This window comes from Pseudophryne corroboree, chromosome 10, assembly GCF_028390025.1.
Source record: "Pseudophryne corroboree isolate aPseCor3 chromosome 10, aPseCor3.hap2, whole genome shotgun sequence".
NCBI lineage: Eukaryota > Metazoa > Chordata > Amphibia > Anura > Myobatrachidae > Pseudophryne > Pseudophryne corroboree.
Window position 1 is genome coordinate 166,767,251 of NC_086453.1, and position 16,282 is coordinate 166,783,532.

Consider the following 16,282-nt stretch of genomic DNA (forward strand, 5'->3'; position numbering starts at 1 on the left):
GGCTTTCTCTGGGTCAGCGACCTTCTTACAGTGGGACGAGTGAACCCAAGTCTCTCTTTCGGCAACCTTCAATGCTGTCGTGCTGGTTAGTAAGACTTGGTACGGTCCTTCCCACCGATAAATCAGGCAACCTGAGCGTAGAAAATTCCGAATCATTACATAATCCCCAGGTTCAATGTCATGACAATTACTGTCCGGCAGATCAGGAATCACCAGCTTTAGATTGCTGTTTTGATTCCGCAACTGCTTGCTCATCTTAACCAAATACTTTAGTTACTTAATTGTTACATTTCAAATCATCCTGGGGGTCAATCATTACATGGGGTTGTCGACCAAAAAGTATCTCAAAGGGTGACAGGTTAAGAGGGGACCTGGGAGTGGTTATGATGCTGTACAATACAAGTGGCAAAGCCTCTGGCCACAACAATCCAGTTTCAGCCATCACTTTGCTCAACTTGTTCTTAATAGTGCTGTATACTCTTTCCACTTTCGCACTCGCCTGTGGGCGGTACGGAGTATGCAGCTTACTATTAATTCCCATTAATTTGCACATTACCTGAAAGACTTCACCTGTAAAATGGGTACCCCTATCACTTTCAATTATCCTAGGGATACCATACCTATACACAAATCCTGTACAATTTTCTTTGCAGTAAACACAGCAGTGTTTGTGGCAGCGGGGAATGCTTCTACCCAATTTGAAAACACATCAATACAAACCAATACATACTTTACATTTCTACAGGGTGGCAATTGTATGAAATCAATTTGTATCACCTGGAAAGGGCCGTCCGTTGGCGGGATATGGGATGGTTCTGTTGGTATCGCCTTTCCAATATTCTTCCTCAAGCAGGTGAGGCATATCATTGCTCTCTTACCTGCATGAGAAGAGAATCCTGGCGTGCACCAGTAGGCTCTTACCAACTTGCACATACCTTCTTTGCCTAGATGGGTCAGACCATGTGCCGCCTCAGCTAGACTTGGATGGTATGCTCTGGGTGCCACTGGCTTACCCTGTCCATCTGTCCAGAGTCCTGAGGACTCCTGGCCATATCCTTTTGACCTCCAGACTGCCTTTTCCTGTGGGGAACACAAATTTTGCATTTCACTCAATTTCTGTGTGTTGACGGTATTGAATACCATCAGTTGTGTGATGTCTGTCTGTATGGGGGTGCTGGCTGCTGATTTAGCAGCTTCGTCTGCCCGGATGTTGCCAAGTGACACTGGGTCTTGGCTGTACGTGTGGGCTTTACACTTGATAACAGCCACTGTGTCAGGTTCCTGTATCGCTGCTAGAAGTCTTTTGATGTGGGTTGCATGCGCCACGGGTGTGCCAGCTGCCGTCATGAAATTTCTGAGGCGCCATAGGGCCCCGAAATCATGCACTACTCCAAAGGCATACCTAGAATCCGTGTAGATATTGGCTGACTTACCTTTAGCCAGTTCACACGCTCTGGTTAGGGCGACCAGCTCAGCAACTTGTGCTGAGTGTGGTGGGCCCAGGGGTTCCGCTTCTATGGTACCTTTGTCATCTACGACTGCGTATCCAGTACACAAGTCTCCCGAGTCCGTCTGTCTGTGGCAACTACCGTCAGTGTAAAAAGTAAAATGTACACCTTCCAGTGGGTTGTCACTGATGTCGGGCCTTGCAGTGAAATTTTGGGTCAAATATTCCATACAATCATGTGTGTCAGTGTCTGTACTAAATCCTCCTTCACCATCACTCTCATCCCCCACCCTTTGTGCCTGTCCAGGCACACCTGGGAGATACGTTGCAGGATTTAGTGCGCTGCATCTCCTTATGGTGATGTTTACAGGGGCCATTAGTGCTAATTCCCACCTTGTAAACCGTGCAGATGAGATGTGTCTGGTTTGGGCAGAATTCAGTAAGGCTGACACTGCATGAGGTGTATGGATGGTCAGGTTGTGTCCTAACACTAAATCTTCACTTTTACTCACTAGCAATGCTATCGCTGCAACACTTTGCAAGCATGTGGGGAGGGATCGTGCTACCGTGTCTAGCTGAGCGCTATAGTAGGCTACCGGCCTGCTGGCATCACCATGTTTCTGGGTTAAAACACCTGCCGCACACCCAGCACTTTCTGTACCGTACAGTTCAAAGGGTTTCCCATAATCTGGCATACCTAATGCTGGTGCCTGCGATAGGCACTGTTTGAGTCTCTCAAATGCCAGTTCGGACTCATCTGTGTGCGAAATCCGATCTGGTTTGTTTGCTGAGACCATCTCTTGTAAAGGCAAGGCTAGAATGGATAACCCTGGGATCCAGTTTCGGCAGTACCCACACATTCCTAGGAAAGTGCGAATCTGTTGCTGGGTTTGTGGCAGAGTCACGTCGCAAATCGCCTGTATTCTATCAGCGGTGAGGTGTCTCAGTCCTTGTGTCAAGCAATGTCCCAAATATTTTACCTTGGTCTGGCATAACTGCAACTTATCCTTTGAAACCTTGTGTCCCGTATCAGAAAGATGAAACAAAAGTTGTTTCGTGTCTCTCAAGGACGATTCGAGTGAATCAGAACACAGCAGTAAGTCATCTACATACTGTATTAATACTGATCCGCTCTCAGGTTGAAAGGATTGTAAACAATCATGCAAAGCCTGTGAGAAAATACTTGGGCTGTCAATGAAACCTTGTGGTAAACGAGTCCAGGTGTACTGTACTCCTCTGTATGTAAATGCAAACAAGTATTGGCTGTCAGGGTGCAGAAGAACCAAAAAGAAAGCGGAGCAGAGGTCAATCACAGTGAAAAATTTCGCAGTGGGAGGGATTTGCATAAGGATGACAGCTGGATTTGGCACTACGGGGAATTGGCTCTCAACTATTTTGTTGATCCCCCTTAGATCCTTCACTAGCCTGTAACCCCTCCCCCCACTCTTTTTAACAGGGAAGATGGGACTATTGGCAGGGCTGGACGTCCTAACTAGGATGCCCTGTTGCAGCAAGCGCTCTATTACTGGGTACACTCCTAACTCCACCTCTGGCTTCAGAGGATACTGTGGGATTTTTGGAGCTATCCTACCATCTTTTACTTGAAATACTACAGGAGCTACATTTGCCATCAATCCAGTGTCCTGTCCATCCTTGGTCCAAAGAGACTCCGGTATCTGGGAGATCATTTCCTCTACCTTGGATGGACACCTGTCTGTAACAGCAACACTGTGACATTAACCTTTGAGGGGAGTCTAACATATCCTGCACTTCCTGAGCGTGATTCTCGGGTATATCTAAGAAAACACCTCCAGGAGTACAATATATGACACACCCCATCTTGCACAGTAATCTCTCCCAAGTAGATTAGTCGGAGCCGATGCAGCTAGCAAAAAGGAGTGCTTGGTCTGCAAAGGCCCTATCGTAATCTCTGCTGGTTTGCTTAAAGGGTAGTGTTGTACTACTCCTGTTACTCCCATGACTGGAATTGTTTTACCTGTGGTTTTCATACCCACCGTTGAATTTAGCACTGACTTGGCCGCCTCCGTATCTACAAGGAAAGGTAGTGATCTACCAGCTACATCAATTGTGACCTCAGGTTCACTTCCAAGGCTCGCAACTAATTTCACTGGCTGCAGACTACAGGTGTGGCCCCACCCCTATTGTATGTGGTGACCTCCCCGCAGCGCGCTGGCAGCTACAATATGTGTAGGGGGTAACTGGGAATTTTCAGAGACCTGCCAGTCTCTTTTTGGTGGGTACCTTCTTGATTCCCCTGCATGCGGTTCATAACTTCTCCTCTGCTGTCCCTGATCCCAATTACGTGTGTCAAACTGTGTGTCACGTGGTTGTCTAGGGTGTCGATATACCTTATGTGGGTCTTTAAACATACAGCTTCGTGCAAAATGTCCTTCTCTCTGACAGTTAAAACATGTCATCACATTTGACTTACCAACAGGGGTCTGGGGTTTATGCTGATGAGGCCTGGTTGTAAGGGCCTGTATACTTACGGTCATCAGCTTGTCCCCTTGTGACTCCCTGTGCCTAATGATGTGCCGATCATGCTCAATAGCGGTCTCTCTCAAAGCAGCCACCGAAATACCTCTCCAGCTAGGTTGAGTGGTTTGTAGCCTGGTTCTCAACACTTCCTTTAACCCGTCCATTAATACAGAAACCGCTACTTCCCTGTGATGCACATTGTCCTTTTTGTCATCTATTCCGGTATATCTAGCCATTTCCTGCAGTGCTCTATGAAAATAATCAGGAGCAGTTTCACCTTCTTTTTCTCTTATGGAGAAAATTTTGTTCCACTTGACAACAGCTGGGAAATATACTCCTAACTGCAGGTTGATCCGTTTTACGTTGTCCTGATTGTACTCTTCAGTGAAAGGTACCTCTTCATCTAATTTACATTCACTGATGAATTCTACGGGGTCTACATTGGAGGGCAAGCATGCACTCAGCAATGTCCGCCAATCTTTGTTATTGGGTTCGGCGGCGTTACCTGGTTCCTTAATAAATCTTTGACATGCGACTAGATCTTTCCTAGGATCAGGAAATTCAGACATAATTGTCCTTAATTCTGTCCGGGACCAGGGGCAATGCATTGCAATGTTCCTGACGGGAGTGACTCCCAGAGCGTCAGTCTTTCCATTTGGGACTGCGATCACCCAGACAGGATTTAGTTCAATCACATCACTCTGGGTTGATTCTACAATGTGCGGTGTAATTGTTTCTGCATAATGTACAGTACCGTACTTACCTGTGGACACGTCCTCACCTGTCCCTCCACTAGGGGCCTTCGCTACTCATCTTACTGGTTGGGCCGTGCCCACTGTAGTCTCTTGTATGGTGGCTGCTAGAGAGAGTGCCGATATTGTGGTATGCTCATCTTCCTGGTCGCAGTCCTGAGGGAAGTTCAAGATGGGATACAACTTGCACAGGTTAACATTAGCATCAATACACTTATCTACTTTACTCTTATCACTACTAATACATTTATTAAGTGCACTTTTATCATATACCAGTATGCCATTTTCTGTAGCCATTTTCTCTCCCGTTATGTATAGTGGTGGTGGTGCTGTTGCTATCAGTTTTCTGATAGGGTTGGAACCAGCTGCTTGAGCTAATTTCCGTTGTATCTCACCTTCCTGTTGCCATAACTGTAAATAATCATAATGTCTAATCCGTTGCTTCCCGGATTTTATCAGACATATCCTTCTCCTTAAATTTTGCAAAACCTCAGGATTAAAACTGCCTACCCTAGGGAACGGTTCCCTATGGTTCACAGTCATACGTTCCCATTCATTGCATAAGACCTCTGCGTGTGATCAATATTTTTCACACATTATATACCTCGCTGACCCTGTTGGCCGCGGAATTATATCAACCTGAACCTTGGTTGATCGTCCCTTACTTGAGCAACTGGCCCCATTCTTTGCAGGTATTGCCTTCTCAGCGAATTCCTACAAAAACCAAGTTCCCAGAGGTAAGGCAATGGTGAAAGTCCAACAAGTGCTCTCACTCCCTTTTGCCTACGTCGGCCAATACACCCACACACCGTCCGCAGTGCTGGCGTACCCAACCTAGGGCCCCTATATAACCTTTATTTACTGAAAGCGTGTGGGAGTATGCTACTCCTCCCAGTAAATATCAGTTGCTGGAGATTTCCTGAGTGAACAGCGAAACTCCCTTAAAATAAAAAAACCTGTTATACAAATCACGTCAAGTGTACAAATAGCGTCTATGATACCGCAAAGTGTACGCAAACTGCATAATGGGTATCAAGATAACTAACTAATGCACACAGTAACGTGCGGTACAGTCGCACTGCGTATAAGTAACTATTACTTATCCGCTGAACGACCAGCGGAATCAATTGTTTAGGCTGCGAAACCTCAGCTGGAGCGTATTCTCAAAACGGGCCTATATGGGTACTGCGCCAACCCCCGGGGCTGCGCTCTCTACCTCTGACCTTTCTCAAGTCAGGGTTTTCAGAACTTCGCTAGGTCTGTTAAGCGGATTTCTGACTTTGCCGACCTTTTGGGTCTGCTGATACACTAATTGCTCCTTTATACCTTATACAATGTTAACGTGAGGAAGGCCACTCCCACGCCACCACGTGTTCACTTCACTGGTGTCCTTCGACGAGATCCCGAATTCTGGGTTCACAAAACCTTTATTTGCATACACACGCTCGTTCAATCATATACACTTTGATTTTTCTGTACAGAAAATTACTTTCATTCAGGTGAAACAGGCTAATCCCAGAGGTGATGCAAGAAGAGAAGGATCTTTTAAACTAAAATTTTGGAAACTGAACAAATTTGTGCTATTATCGCGTGGCTACCAGATCGCTTAAGCTAAAACAATGCTATCGTGTGATTTGTATTTAGTGGGCGTATCTGCACGCACGTTGCGCAAACACGCCACGTGTGTAGGCCTTTGCGTTGCGCACGCAGTCCCGTACTCTGTCCGAGACACGTGTACAAAGGCCGGATACGTCCGCAGTAACACAAATAACACGCTTCTATAAATGTAAACGACATTTAACTATAATCGCTTACCAAGCACCACACAGTATCTCCTGTATAAACCTTTATAACTGGGTCAGGCTGCGTGTGTGCTTTACAATTACTCCCTTAAATATAACTTTTTACTTTTAACTAAATAGCAACAAATTTCTCAGCACGTGATCAATGCTAATGGCAAACAAGAGGGTAGATATGCGAAAATACACAATGAAATACAGGTGTGTGCGTGTGTTGCATGCGCTGCGTGCGCAGTTGGCACCAAACAGAAATTTAACAGATTTAAAAGACACTAGCTTTACGTTCTTACCTTTCGGATCCGGATCCCACCAGCATCCCTACAAACCAAGCGGAGCAGACGCTTATCTAATCAGCACTACTGTATCCCCGACCACCAAACGGCTAACAAGGGGATACTACCTTCCCGCCCTTGGCTGATAGATAAAAGTCTGCCTTGTCCTGCTAGGCTGCGGATATGAGGAGAACCGGACGATGCCCCGAATTGATAATGTCAATTAATTATTATTAAACATAAAGCTATATACTATTACCTTGGAGCCGCTATGGCCGCTAGACCACGTGCACGTGCTACGCACTTCGTACGCTAATTGCGTACAGAGTCCCGCACGTGGTACGCACTTGGCGCACACACGCTACGCTGAGTGTATGGAATACACACAGCGTGCGCACACACAGTTGATAACCTTTAAACCTTGTTAATTGAACACAGTGAGAATATGCTTATACTCTAAACCTTAGTAGTCAAATACTCCAATGATGTAACGCTTAATACCCCTAACAATGTATGTACTTGTTTGAGCGGTTGAGATGCTAAGAAAAGCCCTTTGGAGTAAAGTGAAAACACAAGACCGGGTTTGGTTAAAACCACAGCAGCTCTAACACCGCCGTGGAATATTCAAAGAAAATAGGAAAAACAATACAAGTTATACACTACAAGCTAACATAGAAATCTAACATAATAACAGAACATAACATGAACAATGGCGAATAATTGCAAACAAGGGCGAACAATGGCTAACAAGGGCGAATAATGGCTACAGAGAAATATACATACATGGGTAATCTTTCGCAAGCGCGACCTGGAATCCAGTCCTCAGTTGTTCAGGAAGAAAGCCTTCAGAGACGATTGAGGCTGGCCAGGCAACAGTGGTCTTTATATACACAACATACATTCACAATACAATGGTATCTGTAATCTCATTGTTCATTGGACACAGGGATGTGTCTCTACATTACAGCAAAGGTCATAGGTGGATTTGAACAGGCGGGCTGTGTCTTTCTCCAACTGCTCAGGTGGGAGGTATCCTCAGGATTCCCGCCGCATGTGTAATAAACAGCAAATACAGTTAATGTTCATAAACTACTTGTGTACATAACTATACGCAGGAGCGAGCGATCCTTTCCTAACTAACATTGGAATATTACCCTTGAAATACGCTACAGCTGGATACTAGACACCACCTTTCAACCTTTTTCTGACCCTTCCTATCATGTAAAGAGGGATCTCTCTGTCCAGGAACAGTTTAAACTAATCATACTTGCTGACATGGTCTAGGGGAATATTAACTACACAATGCACTAAATGGGTTAAATATGCTATGATCGAATCGCACGCTACATGCTCACAAACTCTACCGTAAATGCGCCAGGGGCACGCCCGTGAAAGCTCCGTTATGCAAAGCGCGAATATGCGCACGCACGGCAGAGCGAGTGCAAACGCAGCGGGCATGTGCATGAGGGGTTAGTACAAGGCATATGCATCATGATATTTTTCGACTTTGATAGGTTCTTGTGCTGGAGTCGGAGAGTCTGACTGGTCAGGCAGTGAATAACAAGAGGGACACAGACTATCTTGCACCACATCCTGATGAAATAAGCCTGCTAAACAGACCTTGCAGGATACCTAGTGTAGGAGTCAGAACCTGTTTAGTTCTCTTGCCTTTGCTAGACATTGCTTAAGGGTGAGTACAACATACGACAATGAGCAGTGTGTAACCAAAACAGTATGTGACAATTTTCCTCCACAAATGCAAGGAAATGTGGAGTACAGTGAATCCTTTACATGCCTGGTATTTTAGGGTTACAGTGAGAAAGCAGGAAATGTATAATCTGACAGAATAAAAATGAAGACAGCAGAGCTAGCATAAGTCCCCCTTGTCCTGGTTGCAGTCTAGGGCATCACCATGGGTCCCTGCTAGCTTGGCCTCCTAGTGTTAGGCGCGGCGGTGCGCCCGGTCTCTGACAGAGCAGCGGTAACGGTCGCCGCGCCTCTCTTCCTGGTTCTTCTGCACGGCGCCTAGCAACGCAGGGATACTAGGCGCGCGCTAGCCGCCGGCTCACTGGCAACGCTAGGACGCCGTGCGTGCAGGGCCGCCGGGTCCTTAGCAACGGGGACGCCACAGGCGGACCTCATTTCCCGTTGCACTAATCAGTATTCACCTGTTTTCCCCTGCTCGTGCAGCAAAGCAGCTGCACGACATTTGCTCATTTGGCTCTTTGTTCCTATTGGAGGATTCCCTGTTATATGCCTCCTCAGTGCCTCACACTAACGCCGGTGATAGCTTCCTGCATGCTACTCATGTTTGGTGAACGTCTGTTTTTGGTCTGCCGTATCCGGTCCGTCCTGCTCCCTGAGTTCCTGTATCTTGGAGTTCGTTTGCCGGTCCCGGGAATCCTTCTGGTCCTCATTTACCTGTGCTGTCGGTTGGGGTTCTCGCCCGGTTTCGTGAGTGGCGGCCTTGCTGCGTGTTGCGGCCTAGGCCGCTTTAGTATTGTTTTTTGTACTGGAGCATTTGCGGAGGTTTCTGCTTCCATTGTCCTCCCCGGAACTCGGCGGTGCCGTGTAGGGGAGTGGACAAGTGGTATCTTTTGGTTGTTCTTTTCCTTGGCGGTAAGCCGCGCATACTTTTAGTTTTAGGTTAGCCAGTAGCCCCTGGCCTTGTTGTTTCAGTTAGAGGGCCCCTTGTTATTACCCTGTCTCAGTTCACTCTTTGTCTCTCCTTAAGACCTGAGGGGGCATCGGAGTTGGGCAGACTTAATCCGCCCTTCAACATACATTCACAATACAATGGTACATGGGCCCAAGAAACCATAGTCTCCCAAGAGTGAATTGACAGCACGGGTAAAACAACGGAGGTAGGGTGCCAGGGGCTATTCCCATTCCGTTTCCCTTTCCCAGCATTACGTCCTGCTGCTCTAGACAAATATATAAGATCTCCCTGGTCCTGAGTATCCGGGTCGTAACACCTAGAGCCCCACCGTGGCTGGCATCCACATAAAGAAAAAAGAAAACAGAAACAGAAAAAAGCTTGGGCTGCTTAAAAGTAGCCCCATTGTTATAACGGTGCATCAGCTCCTACTTGCACCACACAAAAACTGAGGAGCCTGAGCTGTGGGTGGGTTATGAGGGAGAAGGACCAGTGCATCTTGGGAGCTTAAAAAGCTTAACTGTTTGGTGCCTGAGCCTTGTCTCCACCATTATACCACAATGTCATCCCTGTGAATGCCTATGGACTGTGTAGAAGAAATATAATTTATGACATATACACAAAGGTAATGACACTACCTTGTATCCATTGACCAACTCATTGACTGCTGTTTGCTCAAAAAGAGGCACCCAGAGATTGGGAAACACGGTGAGGGAATAAGACAATCCCTGGCATAAAGGAACATTCAGTGGCTGACATGGGTTTTCTAAGACAAAAAGAGGTGGAACAAAAAGTTAGGTCAAATCCGGCCTAAGTGGTCACTAGGTAAGAGAGAAGTCAAAAGAAAGTCCTGGTTTTTGAAATTCAACAGCCTAGGTGTAATACCTGGTTCAGAAGCAGGTATTGCTGGACAGTTCTGTTCATCTCTTCCATCGGAACAGTCCAGCCACCCATCACAGGACCACTCTAAAGGCAGACATTTTCCATCACCACACTTCAACTCCATAGAACTACATTCATCTATGAAAAAGGAAGATTAATGGTGCAATAGTAAATAAAAAAAAAAAGAAATAAAAAGAAATAAAACACACACACATTTTATATATATATATATATATATATATATACTGTATGTATGTATGTGTATACACACACACACACACACACACACACACACACACACACACACACACACACACACACAGTGCATCCGGAAAGTATTCACAGCCCTTCACTTTTTCCACATTTTGTTATGTTACAGCCTTATTCTAAGACGGAATAAGTTCATTTTCCCCCCTCAAAATTCGACACACAATACCCCATAGTGGCAATATGAAAAAACAAAAACATTTTTTGTGATTTTTGCAAATTTATTACAAATAAAAGAACTAAGAAATCACATGTAGATTCACAGCCTTTGCCATGAAGCTCTAAATTAAGCTCAGGTACATCCTGTTTCCATTGATCATCCATGAGATGTTCCTACAGCTTAATTGGAGTCCACCTGTGGTAAATTTAGTTGATTGGACATGATTTGGAAAGGCACACACCTGTCACACCTGTCTATATAAGGTTGCACACATGACAGTGCATGTCTGAACACAAACCAAGCATGAAGTCAAAGGAATTGACTGTAGACCTCCAAGACAGGATTGTCTTGAGGCACACATCTGGAGAAGGGTACATAAAAATATCTGCTGCTTTGAAGGTCCCAATGAGCACAGTGGCCTCCCTCATACGTAAATGTAAGAAGTTCGGAACCACCAGGACCCTTCCTAGAGCTGACCAGCCATCTAAACTGAGCAATTAAGGGAGAAGGGCCCTAGTCAGGAAGGTGACCAAGAACCCAGTGGTCACTCTGTCAGAGCTACAGTATTCCTCTGTGGAGAGAGGAGAACCTTCCAGAAGGACAACTATCTCTGCAGCAATACACCAATCAGGCCAGTATGGTAGAGTGGCCAGACGGAAGCCACTCCTTAGTAAAAAGCACATGGCAGCCCACCTGGAGTTTTCCAAAATGCACCTGAAGGACTCTCAGAGCTTGAGAAACAAAATTCTCTGATGAGACAAAGATTGACCTCTGGCGTGAATGCCAGGAATTGTGTTTGGAGGAAACCAGGCACCGGTGATCACCAGGCCAATACCATCCCAACAGTGAAGCATGGTAATGGCAGCATCATGCTGTGGGGATGTTTTTCAGCGGCAGGAACTGGGAAATTAGTCAGGATAGAGGGAAAGATGAATGCAGCAATGTATAGAGACATCATGGATGAAAACCTGCTCCAGAGCGCTCTTGACCTCAGACTGGGGCGATGGTTCATCTTTCAGCAGGACAATGACCCTAAGCACACAGCCAAGATATTAAAGGAGTGGCTTCAGGGCAACTCTGTGGATGTTCTTGAGTGGCCCAGCCAGAGCCTAGACTTGAATCCAACTGAACATCTCTGGAGAGATCTGAAAATGGCTGTGCACCGACGCTTCTCATCCAAGCTGATGGAGCTTGAGAGGTGCTGCAAAGAGGAATGGGCGAAACTGCCCAAAGATAGGTGTGCCAAGCTTGTGGCATCATATTAAAAAAGACTTGAGGCTGTAATTGCTGCCAAATTTGCTTCAACAAAGTATTGACCAAAGGCTGTGAATACTTATGTACATGTGATTTCTAAGTTTTTTATTTTTAATAAATTTGCAAAAATATTTGTAAAAAAACTTTTTCCCGTTGTCATTATGGGGTATAGGGGGTCATTCCGAGTTGATCGCTAGCTGCCGTTGTTCACAGTGCAGCGATCAGGCTAAAAATCGGCACTTCTGCGCCTGCGTATGCGGATCAATGTGCACGCGCAACGTACTTTCACAAAAGCCGATGCAGTTTTAACCAAGGTCTAGCGACGCTTTTCAGTCGCACTGCTCGCCGCAGAGTGATTGACAGGAAGTGGGTGTTTCTGGGTGGTAACTGGCCATTTTCGGGGAGTGTGTGTAAATATGCAGGCGTGTCACATACAAACGCAGGCGTGCCTGGGAAAACGCAGGCATGGCTGGCCGAACGCAGGGCGTGTTTGTGATGTCAAAACAGGAACTACTGTAAATAGTCTGCAGTGATCGCAAGCTAGGAGTAGGTCTGGAGCTACTCTGAAGCTCCACAAAATTATTTTGCAGCCGCGCTGCGATCCTTTCGTTCGCACTTCTGCTAAGCTAAGATACACTCCCAGAGGGCAACGGCTAAGTGTTTGCACGGCTGCTAAAAGCAGATAGCGAACGAACAACATTTTGGATTGAGGGCCATAGTGTGTAGAATTTTGAGGAAAAAAATTTACTTATTCCATTTTGGAATAAGGCTGTAACATAACAACATGTGGAAAAAGTGAAGCACTGAATAATTTCAGGATGCACTGTGTATATATGTGTGTATATATGTGTGTATATATATATATATATACATATATATATATATATATATATATATAAATCCATGTAAGAAGGCACTCTGGAGTCATCAATAATGGCAAAATAGCAAAACATGTATTAAAAGGTCAAGTCGAGTACTTTCGGGGCCAACAACCCATCCTCAGGACCACACCAATACAGCACAGACACAGAACATAGACAAGACTTACCCCCTTATACCCCACAGCATGCAGTAATCTCCTCCCCATGCCGCCGTTCAGCTCACAGGGACCGCTGGCCGGAGATGCACCAGATGACGCATTTCCGGAAATCGCCCCGCCGTTACCATAGGAACGTCTGTATGCGTTCCAACAGCCGGCCATGATGCGTTCCACCCGTGTTGTCTCAGTGCATCAGCGCACGGCGAGCCTGTAGGGGTGACAGCGGACACTGGTTACAGGAGATACAGCAGGCACATGTACTTAAAAACATTACTCATATCACAAAACATATACAAAAACAGTACAAAAAGAGAAAATAACCCTTATTCTCTGGATATGTAATATCCATAAACACATTAATGGACATACAATTGCAAAACTATATTAACTATATCAGATATTTAAAGAACAGTACTACCCACAAAAAGAGTGATTATATTACACAACCAAATTCCAATTAATTTTATCGTTGAGACCCCCTGGTTTGGTAGTTCCCATCCTCATGATCCAACGTTATCCCAGATGATGCACATTGCTCGCATCTCTAGTAATATAGATCAAGTACCAGGTGAGGTTGAGAAAGTAGTAGCTAAATTTGCATGTAGGGGGTATGATCGTAAACTGCTAGATGTATAAAAGACAAAGGTTCTGAATATGTCTAGAGTTGATTTGTTGGAACCTAAGATCCGTAATCAGGATAATCTCATACCTTGGAGAAGTGATTTCACTGTAGCAAGCCCTATTGTGAAGAGGGCGAGTAATGCTCTCTGGCCGATAGTTGGTTCGGATAAAGACCTCCCCATCTTTAAGGTTAAGAGACCCATTGCTGCCTTTAGGCGTGGTAGCAATTTGAGAGACCGTTTAGTACACACAGATATATCAGGACGTAACATCCCTAAAGCTCCGAATATATATATTAAACCAGCTGGATGTTATTCATGTAGTGATTGTACTACGTGTAAATTTTATCATTCCATTTAAAAAATGTAATCATCCCCATAGAGCCAAGGTGTATGAATCAGATATGTTCTTACTTGTAATACCACTCATGTCGTTTACGTTGTGGTCTATCCGTGTGGTCTGTACTATGTCGGGCAGACCACACGTAAATTTAAAGAACGAATGAATGCCCATAGATCAGCAATTAGACTCTCTCTCAATGGTAAAGATATAGATCAACCAGTTCCATGACACTTTAAGGATTGTTACCATCCATTGGAGTCTATTCGATATTTCATTATAGATCATGTTCCGGAGTCATTGCGGGGTGGGGATAGAGCCAAAACATTATTAATTAAGGAGTCCCGTTGGATCCTGAGGCTGGGAACTACCAAACCAGGGGGTCTCAACGATAAAATTAATTGGAATTCGTTTGTGTAATATAATCACTCTTTTTGTGGGTAGTACTGTTCTTTAAATATCTGATATAGTTAATATAGTTTTGCAATTGTATGTCCATTAATGTGTTTATGGATATTACATATCCGGAGGATAAGGGTTATTTTCTCTTTTTGTACTGTTTTTGTATATGTTTTGTGATATGAGTAATGTTTTTAAGTATATGTGCCTGCTGTATCTCCTGTAACCAGTGTCCGCTGTCACCCCTACAGGCTCGCCGTGCGCTGATGCACTGAGACAACACGGGTGGAACGCATCATGGCCAGCTGTTGGAACGCATACAGACGTTCCTATGGTAATGGCGGGGTGATTTCCGAAAGTGCGTCATCTGGTGCGTCTCCGGCCGGCGATCCCTGTGAGCTGAACGGCGGCATGGGGAGGAGATTACTGCATGCTGTGGGGTATAAGGGGGTAAGTCTTGTCTATGTTCTGTGTCTATGCTGTATTGGTGTGGTCCTGAGGACGGGGTGTTGGCCCCGAAAGTGCTCGACTTGACCTTTTAATACACGTTTTGCTATTTTGCCATTATTGATGACTCCAGAGTGCCTTCTTACATGGATTTGTGTTTAGCCTGATGTGGCACCGGAGCAAGCTGCATTTTCAGTGGAGTGCTGGCAGTATATGGTTCTATATTTTATATATATATATATATATATATATATATATATATATATATACTGTATACAGGCAAACACAAAACACGGATTTATGTCTGAGATAGACAATAATCTAGAAATTTCAGCTATGTAGAAAATAAAGCAGTCACATATTAGTAGCAAGTAGACATGATGCAGCTTACTTTCTGAAGCATTCAGAGCTTGATATGTAGCATAAAATCCTACATCAGATACTTCCTCATCTGCTACAAACAGAATAGTCATTTGTGCCCCAGAGGAAATAAGGGTAGGTGGAATTTCAGTGCCACAGAACCTAGCAAAATAAATTTAAAAGTTAAAGTCTGCTAATCCTATGAATACATTTTATTTAATACAATTGAACAAAACAAACTTTTTGTATAAGTTCATAAGACCTCATTCCTGGATATTTCCACTAAATGACTTCACCAGATGAATCATCACCAAACAAAGGACTACTTTTGAGAGAATAGAATGCTTTGTAAATGCTACTAGATACATATCCACAAACCAAACACAAGAGAACACAAAGTACACAAAAGTAGGGAAAAAGTGAGTTTTTCAAGTACACAGAATTTCCACACCCCCACCCTGACAGACATTTTTTTTTGGGCAGAGACAGCACTACAGTATCTCCCTCTTTACTAGGGATGAATGGGTTCAGATCTCAGAGATCCGAACCCCCCAAACTTCACGATTTAAGACAGGATCCGAGTCCGGCTTGGGACTTCCCGCCAGACTTAGATCCCAGAATGAGGCAAAACATCATCATCCCGCTGTTGGAGTCTTGCGGGTTTTGGATTCTATACAAGGAGCCACGTGTCCCTGCCACTTTCACTCCGGACTTGGAGAATAAAGGAACAGACCTCAGTATGTATGTGGGTGGTGGCGTATAGGCGTGCTTCTGTCCTCTGCTCTTCTGGGGTGGTGTCTTGTGCTGGTGTGCTGTGCTGTTAGGGGTGCTACTGTATTGTGCTGTACAGGGTTGCTGTTAAGGGGGATCCTGTGTGGTTTGGGGTGCTGTACAGGGATGCTGCAGTCTTGTGCTTTACAGGGATGATGCAGTCCTGTGCTGTACAGGGCCACTGTTCTGTGTCCTGTAAAAATACATGGGTGCTGAAAAAAACACAGGGGTGCTGTGGCCTTGTACTGTATGCTGTAAAAATACAGGGGTGTTGTAAAAATACAGCAGTGCTGTGGCCCTGTCCTAGATGCTGTAAAA

General features: G+C 45.0%; 1 protein-coding gene across 1 annotated transcript in view; it reads right to left on the reverse strand.

Annotated features, from left to right (window-relative positions):
- Positions 1 to 16,282, reverse strand: part of MFRP (membrane frizzled-related protein) — a 211,523-nt gene that overhangs the window by 59,614 nt on the left and 135,627 nt on the right. The window contains exons 6-8 of the mRNA XM_063941743.1: positions 15,225 to 15,355; positions 10,311 to 10,445; positions 10,064 to 10,191 (exon numbers count right to left, since the gene is read on the reverse strand). Coding sequence (XP_063797813.1) covers positions 10,064 to 10,191; positions 10,311 to 10,445; positions 15,225 to 15,355 — 394 coding nt within the window. The remainder of the gene's footprint in view (positions 1 to 10,063; positions 10,192 to 10,310; positions 10,446 to 15,224; positions 15,356 to 16,282) is intronic.